This window comes from Prenolepis imparis, unplaced genomic scaffold (genome assembly GCF_030444845.1).
Source record: "Prenolepis imparis isolate NDT839.2.m4 unplaced genomic scaffold, iyPreImpa1.0 SCAF_11, whole genome shotgun sequence".
NCBI classification, from domain to species: Eukaryota; Metazoa; Arthropoda; class Insecta; order Hymenoptera; family Formicidae; genus Prenolepis; species Prenolepis imparis.
The window spans coordinates 12,766,574-12,777,922 of record NW_028141169.1 but is presented as its reverse complement, the minus strand read 5'-3'; the positions used below and the strand labels follow the sequence as shown (position 1 = coordinate 12,777,922).

General features: G+C 26.9%; 1 protein-coding gene across 1 annotated transcript; it reads left to right on the top strand.

The window, feature by feature from the left end:
- Positions 1–5,707: 5,707 nt before the first annotated feature.
- LOC145942957 (uncharacterized) lies at positions 5,708–11,349 on the top strand. Its single transcript, XM_083050132.1, has 7 exons — positions 5,708–5,865; positions 6,537–6,643; positions 7,107–7,444; positions 7,577–7,713; positions 7,819–7,942; positions 8,141–8,222; positions 11,132–11,349. Exons 1-7 carry the CDS (start codon positions 5,708–5,710, stop codon positions 11,347–11,349), a joined length of 1,164 nt encoding a protein of 387 aa, XP_082906258.1.

Sequence of the window (11,349 nt, the reverse complement as noted above, 5' to 3'; positions counted from 1 at the left end):
CATTTGTTAAATTATACTGTTTGATAAATATAAAATGTAAAAGTTAAATAATTTGTTATATAACTACATAATGAGGCTGTAACGTAAATACAGCATTGTCTCAGTTTTGTATTTACTATTGTATAATTTTAGTGTAAAATTTAATTGCAATTTAAATTTGAAGATAATATATTTTTGATCTTAAAACGAAAAGATTCATATTTTGACTAATATTTTAAATATTTTGCATTTAAAATAATTTATTTTATTAATAATTATATACTGGTGCAGTAGCACTGTTTAGTGTAATTTTTAAGATGCTTTATTAAAATATATTATTTGTTTGTATTTTAGATGGCCTTTTGCGAAGACATTTCATACAAAGTATAAGAATGTTTTGCAAATAGAGTTTAGAGAAAACGAAGAGAAAAATAAAAACCCCAAAAATTTTATGGAAGCAGGCATAAATTGTGCGATACAATTACGAAATAATATGTCTCATATAATTTATAGAAGTTATTATGACAATATATTGTGTTATTGTTATGACGATGAGATGTCAATCAATAATTTAATAGAAGTTGACAGAGCTAACGTGGAGAAATTTATTACAAAATTCTCTATACTATTTTTTGATAATGATAATAAAGAAATAAAGTGCAAATATAAGATAAAACATTTTTTTAATACACTATTGTTTATTGATGAGATTAGAAACCTGCTTACACAATCTTCACAGTAAGATTTGATATACATACATTAGAGTACTATTAACTTTTCATAGAGGTTAATGTACTTATTGCACACTAATTATGTATATAAATTTTTCAGAAATATTGGTCAGGATTTAATCGAAAGATATTGCAATATAAAGAAGTCTTACTATAAGGAACTACATTTAATGAAAAGAGCGTGGAAAGAATTTCTAGAACGACCTGGCAAAATGCAGCTTTTGGAAATAACTGCTGTTTATTTGGCGCAATTTATTAATCCCCAAAAGTGTACATCTTACTCGGAAGTAAAAGCATCATTAGATGAAATAGCACATGAGGTAATGAAATGCCTCAGAGAAAAACACCCCGACCATTCAATATTCTCGACGTCCGCTGAAACTTTAGACTATTGGAAAAACAAAAATATTGACGATAATTATTGGAACGAAGCAGAGGGAAAGCAAATTATGGATACACTCGACGAATATATGTTTGACAAATTACACTTTCGAGCATGCATTGACACAAATTTGAAATACATGTGTATAGATAGTGTAAGTGATTATAGATTATATGTTATAATGATGATCAACTACTACTGTTGCAGCATGCCTATATGTTTGCTATATATTAACATACTCTCGCTCTAATTAATTTTTATTATATATCTGTAATAGGTCTTAAAAAATAAATGTGGTGAGAAAATTATTTTATATATAATATATCATAGCGTAGCTAGAAGACTTGGTGTACGTTGCGATGTGATAAAGTTTCTCAAGTTACAACCATGCTATTCTACCGGGTGTTTTTATAGAGTAGAATAGTAAGTATAATATAATTTATATTTAAAATTATCTGAACCGTTTGGTAATTCTTTTATTTCTTATCCTACAAATATATATATTTATATAATTTATGTTGTTTTCAGTGCCATAAATCAAAAAGGAAGATGTTTTAAAATAGAAAATAGGAAACTCCGTCTTGTCAACGAACAGTTGTATGACAGGTCTTATTTACACGAAGGTTGCGGCGAAGTAATCAATGCTATACAGGTTGGCAATTATTTATATATTATTTCTATTAATTTTAATATTAAAATATACTTGTAACTTTGGCAAAGATATGAGTCAATAAAATGTTTTTTTATGTATTAACTGAAAAAATTATATAGATTCCATTTTCTAATTTGTGTGTGTGTAATCAGAGCTTTATCCATATTTAATAATTACTTATGTTTAATTTGTTTTCAGATATGGGGCGAGATGAGACAATTACTTGAAAAAATGGAAGAGAATTATATAGGAAGAACTCTCAATATGATAAGAGGAAAACGTATGAAACATAGCCTAAGTTGCAAATTACATACTTTATCTACATATAAATTTCTATATAATTTTATATAAAAAAACATGGTTCCATTAAAAAATTCAGGATGACATTGATAGCTTATGTAAAACAGATTAATTTTCATTGTATAAACTTTTTCTAAACTGTTGAAAACGTCTGAAAAATTGTACGGAGCATTACGCTGAACAACCTGTATATATCAAGAGACACGGTAGTGTCTCGCGCCTAGTTAGGGCGAAGCCGACTCTCAGAAGCGAGGCACCGTGTATCTTAATAAAAATAAAAAAAAATTGCACGCCAAGTGAAAGTAGAAACTTTTGTACCAGTGGAAAATTTAAGTTGCAAACCCATGTAGAATCGTATAATTATAGACCTCTCTTCACGCTGAAAGTTGCAAACCCATGTAGAATCATAACAAAAAAATAAGACAAAACACATAAAAAACAGAATAAAAAATTAATACAAACATTAAAAATTAAAACATTATTAAAATTAATACAAATAAAAAAAATAAAAAAATTTTAATTAAAAAAACTAGGCACTGCTAAATTAAACAATATGCTAAAGTTAATTTTGAAATTTAGCAGTGCCTAGTTTTTTTAATTAAAATTTTTTTATTTTTTTTTATTTGTATTAATTTTAATAATTTTTGAATTTTTAATGTTTGTATTAATATTTTATTCTGTTTTTTATGTGTTTTGTCTTATTTTTTTGTTATGATTCTACATGGGTTTGCAACTTTCAGCGTGAAGAGAGGTCTATAATTATACGATTCTACATGGGTTTGCAACTTAAATTTTCCACTGGTACAAAAGTTTCTACTTTCACTTGGCGCGCAATTTTTTTTTATATCATTACTTTCGTAGTACGATTCTACATGGGTTTGCAATGGATTATTTTTCATATGATTCTACATGGGTTTGCAATAGGTAATTTTTTATACTACAATTCTACATGGGTTTGCAATGAGTAATTTTTCACTACTGGGGTGCCAATACTAGGCACCTTTTTTTTAAAGGTAAGTATAATATAACCACTAGTGGATCTTGACGTCGATAATGTTAGGGGGGGGGGGGGGTTTGCAAAATTATTTTATTTAATATTTTTGGTTTTATGATTAGCTTTTATTCCAGGATTAACGACATCGATAGCTCTTTAATGTTTGTTTGTCTTTATTTATATTTTTTAAACAAATTCAGCAAAACTGTTTCTTTTAATTTGCAAGGTGGGGTTAACCCAGGATCCGCCAGTGTATATATATATATATATATATATATATTATATAGATACAAAGAATTTTGCCTAATTATTTTCATGCAACGAAATTATCTCATCATTTCATCCTATGTCTGACTTAATCTAAACTTAACTCCTTGAATGCGTAATGAGTATAATTTACAGTGTATCTTATACTTTTATATATATATATATAATATATATATATAAAACATATATACATACATATAAAAGTATAAGATACACTGTAAATAATACTCATTACGCATTCAAGGAGTTAAGTTTAGATTAAGTCAGACATAGGACGATATGATGAGATAATTTCATGCACGAAAATAATTAGGCGAAATTCTTTATATATATTTAATATATACAATATGTAAGTATAAGATACACTGGAAATTATACTCATTACGCATTCAAGGAGTTAAGTTTAGATTAAGTCAGACATAGGATGAAATGATGAGATAATTTTGTTGTACGAAAATAATTAGGCAAAATTCTTTGTATCTATATAATATATATTATATAGATATAATATATATTATATATATTATATATATATTATATAGATATAAAGAATTTCACCTAATTATTTTCGTGCAATGAAATTATCTCATCATTTTGTCCCATGTCTGACTTAATCTAAATTTAACTCCTTGAATGCGTAATGAGTATAATTTACAGTGTATCTTATACTTATATATATACACTAGCGGATCCTGACGTCGATAGCTCTTTAATGTTTGTTTTTTTATTTATATTTTTTAAACAAATTCAGCAAAACTGTTTCTTTTAATTTGCAATTAATTTACTTTACAACTAATATGTTTAAAACTAATATGTTGTCAAAAAGGCTATTTAACAACAAAATAAATTACAAGTTCAAAGGATCTTTCTCAGGTAATGCATTCCTATGTGTGAGGCCTTCGAGTATCAAGAAAGTGTTATGATAAAAAGACAAAAGCATTCCTGCCCTTTAATTCATTATATACAAAGTTTCTTGATGCACAGAAAGTCATACACGTTTCAAACAATTAGATTTATAATAAGTAACATATTCAGTATACGATTTTATAATATATTTAGCGATAAATAAAAATTTTTCTATAAAATGGAGCAAGTATCGTTGTAATTAGTTGGCACATCTTGTTATTATTATCAATTATACCAAGTATATAATAATTAATATAGGAAATATAGGTTTGTTTAGTTATAAGATATATATAATAAATGCATAATTTGGATATTTTAATTTATTTTAGCTAATTTTAATTGAATAATAGTTTCTAATTTCGATAGAGTTTTAGTATTTATTGCTAAACATTCTTTTATTCGATTTTATGAACAGTACTTTGTCCACAAAAGAATTACAAATTTAAATTTTGTAATATTTCTTTAATACTCTACACACGTAGCAGTAGAGTTTAAAAACTTTGTATAAAAATTCAAATAGATTAGTTTAAGCAATTATCAATTGCGTCTCTATAGAAGATCAAAAAAAATAAATAATTACAGAAATCATTAGATGTCTTAATTTAATAATAGCATATATGTTAAAGGTCTAATATTATTTATTTAACAAGCAGCTCCTTCCATGTGGGATATTTCCGACTGCTACAAAATTTTATATGCAAAATTATAAAGGCATTTACAGATGCTATTGCGCACAGTAAACAGGACGAAATTTTTTGTCCAGCATTAAGGCCAATGTCCATGATGTTAGAAGTCGGTCCGAGTTCTCGGACCGAAAAATTTTCAGCCAATCTTTTTGCAGTTTTTACGGAAAAGGGGCAATTTTATTGGCTAGAAACTTCTTGGTCCGAGAACTTGGACCGAGTTCTAGCATCGTGGATATTGGCCTTTACTGCCTAAATTACAATATAATATCTTTTTATTTTAAAATCTGCGAGACAATGGTATATGCTGCTCCTGTAATTCTCTATCTTTTTCTGTCTTAAAGCCATAGAAGTACAATGGAAATAGCATATTCTCAATTTTTGTGTTTCGTTTTTCTCTTATGCGCATGACACGTCACGTGACAATCCTATTGTGGCAAGAAACATGAGGCAAAAGACCGTTAGGTCTGGTCTACAATGAGTCGTTTGTCGTAAGTCGTAAAAACATTGACCAACCACAGTCGATTATTTTAAAAATAATCGACTCTGGTTGGTCAATTTTCTTACGACTAATGACTCATTGTAGACCAGGCCTTAGATTTTCAGGTAAGGATTAGAGTGAGAGTGAACAAAGTGGAGAAAACATCTATAGTGTATATGAAACACGTGCTTTCTGCATTCAGCAGATATATACGAGCAGTATTGCAGTAGATTTCAAGAGTCTGTAAAAGCAGGGAGTTAATTACGTGAATTGGTTCTTGCGATTACTTTGATTTATTTTATTTTCTTGTGTGTCATTGAAATTTATTTGTAATGAAGATGATAGAGGACTTACCAAACGAGTTGATAGAGATCATTCTCAGCTACAGTGTTATCTCTATTGAAGATATAATTAGCTTCAGATGTACGTGCAAGCGTTTCGAATATGCAGCTAAATATGACAATTTTATGGAAAGGAAGCTTCTTCAAAGGTAATTCTTATTGTTTGTAATTTTTTTGTAACTTTGTTTCATTTATCTGTCGCACGATATATATATCATTTCTGCAGAAAAATATATTTTATAAAAATAAAATAAATAAAATATAAAACAATAAATTATAATACGACGGAAACTTTAATATATATTTTATATATATATTTAATGTGAAAAAAATATATTACTTATAATATAATATAATAAAAAAAAACAAATATTAAGAACAGAAATTTTTTCTATTTGTTTTATTAATGTATTCCATTTATTATTTTATTTTATCATTTTATTAATTTATTTTATTAATTATTTTATTTTATTATTTTATTAATTAATTTGTTAAATTATACTGTTTGATAAATATAAAATGTAAAAGTTAAATAATTTGTTATATAACTACATATAATGAGGCTGTAACGTAAATACAGCTTTGTCTCAGTTTTGTAATTACTATTGTATATCTTTAGTGTAAAATTTAATTGTAATTTAAATTTGAAGATAATATATTTTTCATCTTAAAACAAAAAGATTTATATTTTGACTAATATTTTAAATAATTTGCATTTAAAATAATCTATTTTATTAATAATTAACTACTGGTGAAGTAGCAATGTTTAGTGTAATTTTTAAGATGTTTTATTAAAATATATTATTTGTTTGTATTTCAGATGGCCTTATGCGAAAACATTTTATACAAAATATAAGAATGTTTTGCAAATAGAGTTTAGAGAAAACGAAGAGAAAAATGAAAACCCCAAAAATTTTATGGAAGCAGGCATAGATTGTGCAAGGCAATTACGAAATAATGTGTCTCATATAATTTATAGACATTATTATGACAATATATTGTCTAATTGTAATGACGAGGAGATGTCAATCGATAATTTACTAGAAGTTGACATAGCTGGATTGAAGAAATTTGTTACAGAAATCTCTAAACTATCATTTGATAATAATGTTAAAGAAATAGGGTGCAAAATAATAATAAAACGTTTTTTCGAACTATTGTTTATTGATGAGATTAAAAACCTGTTTACACCATCTTCACAGTAAGATTTAATATACATACATTAGAGTACTATTAATTTTTCATAGATTAATGTACTTATTGCACACTAATTATGTATATAAATTTTTCAGAAAAATTGGATGGAATTTAATCGAAAGATATTGCAATATAAAGAAGTCTTACTATAAAGAACTACGTTTAATGAAAGAAGCGTTGAATTAATTTCTAGAACGACCTGGCAAAATGCAGCTTTTGGAAATAACTACTGTTTATTTGGCGCAATTTATTAATCCCCAAAAGTGTACATCTTACTCGGAAGTAAAAGCATCATTAGATGAAATAGCACATGAGGTAATGAAATGCCTCAAAGAAAAACATCCCGACCATTCAATATTCTCGACGTCCGCTGAAACTTTAGACTATTGGAAAAACAAAAATATTGACGATAATTATTGGAACGAAGCAGAGGGAAAGCAAATTATGGATACACTCGACGAATATATGTTTGACAAATTACACTTTCGAGCATGCATTGACACAAATTTGAAATACATGTGTATAGATAGTGTAAGTGATTATAGATTATATGTTATAATGATGATCAACTACTACTGTTGCAGCATGCCTATATGTTTGCTATATATTAACATACTCTCGCTCTAATTAATTTTTATTATATATCTGTAATAGGTCTTAAAAAATAAATGTGGCGAGAAAATTATTTTATATATAATATATCATAGCGTAGCTAGAAGACTTGGTGTACGTTGCGATGTGATAAAGTTTCTCAAGTTACAACCATGCTATTCTACCGGGTGTTTTTATAGAGTAGAATAGTAAGTATAATATAATTTATATTTAAAATTATCTGAACCGTTTGGTAATTCTTTTATTTCTTATCCTACAAATATATATATTTATATAATTTATGTTGTTTTCAGTGCCATAAATCAAAAAGGAAGATGTTTTAAAATAGAAAATAGGAAACTCCGTCTTGTCAACGAACAGTTGTATGACAGGTCTTATTTACACGAAGGTTGCGGCGAAGTAATCAATGCTATACAGGTTGGCAATTATTTATATATTATTTCTATTAATTTTAATATTAAAATATACTTGTAACTTTGGCAAAGATATGAGTCAATAAAATGTTTTTTTATGTATTAACTGAAAAAATTATATAGATTCCATTTTCTAATTTGTGTGTGTGTAATCAGAGCTTTATCCATATTTAATAATTACTTATGTTTAATTTGTTTTCAGATATGGGGCGAGATGAGACAATTACTTGAAAAAATGGAAGAGAATTATATAGGAAGAACTCTCAATATGATAAGAGGAAAACGTATGAAACATAGCCTAAGTTGCAAATTACATACTTTATCTACATATAAATTTCTATATAATTTTATATAAAAAAACATGGTTCCATTAAAAAATTCAGGATGACATTGATAGCTTATGTAAAACAGATTAATTTTCATTGTATAAACTTTTTCTAAACTGTTGAAAACGTCTGAAAAATTGTACGGAGCATTACGCTGAACAACCTGTATATATCAAGAGACACGGTAGTGTCTCGCGCCTAGTTAGGGCGAAGCCGACTCTCAGAAGCGAGGCACCGTGTATCTTAATAAAAATAAAAAAAAATTGCACGCCAAGTGAAAGTAGAAACTTTTGTACCAGTGGAAAATTTAAGTTGCAAACCCATGTAGAATCGTATAATTATAGACCTCTCTTCACGCTGAAAGTTGCAAACCCATGTAGAATCATAACAAAAAAATAAGACAAAACACATAAAAAACAGAATAAAAAATTAATACAAACATTAAAAATTAAAACATTATTAAAATTAATACAAATAAAAAAAATAAAAAAATTTTAATTAAAAAAACTAGGCACTGCTAAATTAAACAATATGCTAAAGTTAATTTTGAAATTTAGCAGTGCCTAGTTTTTTTAATTAAAATTTTTTTATTTTTTTTTATTTGTATTAATTTTAATAATTTTTGAATTTTTAATGTTTGTATTAATATTTTATTCTGTTTTTTATGTGTTTTGTCTTATTTTTTTGTTATGATTCTACATGGGTTTGCAACTTTCAGCGTGAAGAGAGGTCTATAATTATACGATTCTACATGGGTTTGCAACTTAAATTTTCCACTGGTACAAAAGTTTCTACTTTCACTTGGCGCGCAATTTTTTTTTATATCATTACTTTCGTAGTACGATTCTACATGGGTTTGCAATGGATTATTTTTCATATGATTCTACATGGGTTTGCAATAGGTAATTTTTTATACTACAATTCTACATGGGTTTGCAATGAGTAATTTTTCACTACTGGGGTGCCAATACTAGGCACCTTTTTTTTAAAGGTAAGTATAATATAACCACTAGTGGATCTTGACGTCGATAATGTTAGGGGGGGGGGGGGTTTGCAAAATTATTTTATTTAATATTTTTGGTTTTATGATTAGCTTTTATTCCAGGATTAACGACATCGATAGCTCTTTAATGTTTGTTTGTCTTTATTTATATTTTTTAAACAAATTAAGCAAAACTGTTTCTTTTAATTTGCAAGGGGGTGGGGTTAACCCAGGATCCGCCAGTGTATATATATATATATATATTATATAGATATAAAGAATTTCTCGCCTAATTATTTTCATGCAACGAAATTATCTCATCATTTCGTCCTATGTCTGACTTAATCTAAACTTAACTCCTTGAATGCGTAATGAGTATAATTTACAGTGTATCTTATACTTTTATATATATATATATATAATATATATATAAAACATATATACATACATATAAAAGTATAAGATACACTGTAAATAATACTCATTACGCATTCAAGGAGTTAAGTTTAGATTAAGTCAGACATAGGACGATATGATGAGATAATTTCATGCACGAAAATAATTAGGCGAAATTCTTTATATATATTTAATATATACAACATGTATGTATAAGATACACTGGAAATTATACTCATTACGCATTCAAAGAATTAAGTGTAGATTAAGTCAGACATAGGATGAAATGATGAGATAATTTTGTTGTACGAAAATAATTAGGCAAAATTCTTTGTATCTATATAATATATATTATATAGATATAATATATATTATATATATTATATATATATTATATAGATATAAAGAATTTCACCTAATTATTTTCGTGCAATGAAATTATCTCATCATTTTGTCCCATGTCTGACTTATCTCTTAATCTAAATTTAACTCCTTGAATGCGTAATGAGTATAATTTACAGTGTATCTTATACTTATATATATACACTAGCGGATCCTGACGTCGATAGCTCTTTAATGTTTGTTTTTCTTATTTATATTTTTTAAACAAATTCAGCAAAACTGTTTCTTTTAATTTGCAATTAATTTACTTTACAACTAATATGTTTAAAACTAATAGGTTGTCAAAAAGGCTATTTAACAACAAAATAAATTACAAGCTCAAAGGATCTTTCTCAGGTAATGCATTCCTATGTGTGAGGCCTTCGAGTATCAAGAAAGTGTTATGATAAAAAGACAAAAGCATTCCTGCCCTTTAATTCATTATATACAAAGTTTCTTGATGCACAGAAAGTCATACACGTTTCAAACAATTAGATTTATAATAAGTAACATATTCAGTATACGATTTCATAATATATTTAGCGATAAATAAAAATTTTTCTATAAAATGGAGCAAGTAGCGTTGTAATTAGTTGGCACATCTTGTTATTATTATCAATTATACCAAGTATATAATAATTATAGGAAATATAGGTTTGTTTAGTTATAAGATATATATAATAAATGCATAATTTGGATATTTTAATTTATTTTAACTAATTTTAATTGAATAATAGTTTCTAATTTCGATAGAGTTTTAGCATTTATTGCTAAACATTCTTTTATTCGATTTTATGAACAGTACTTTGTCCACAAAAGGATTACAAATTTAAATTTTGTAATATTTCTTTAATACTCTACACACGTGGCAGTAGAGTTTAAAAACTTTGTATAAAAATTCAAATAGATTAGTTTAAGCAATTATCAATTGCGTCTCTATAGAAGATCAAAAAAAATAAATAATTACAAAAATCATTAGTTGTCTTAATTTAATAATAGCATATATGTTAAAGGTCTAATATTATTTATTTAACAAGGAGCTCCTTCCATGTGGGATATTTCCGACTGCTACAAAATTTTATATGCAAAATTATAAAGGCATTTACAGATGCTATTGCGCACAGTAAACAGGACGAAATTTTTTGTCCAGCATTAAGGCCAATGTCCATGATGTTAGAAGTCGGTCCGAGTTCTCGGACCGAAAAATTTTCAGCCAATCTTTTTGCAGTTTTTACGGAAAAGGGGCAATTTTATTGGCTAGAAACTTCTTGGTCCGAGAACTTGGACCGAGTTCTAGCATCGTGGATATTGGCCTTTACTGCCTAA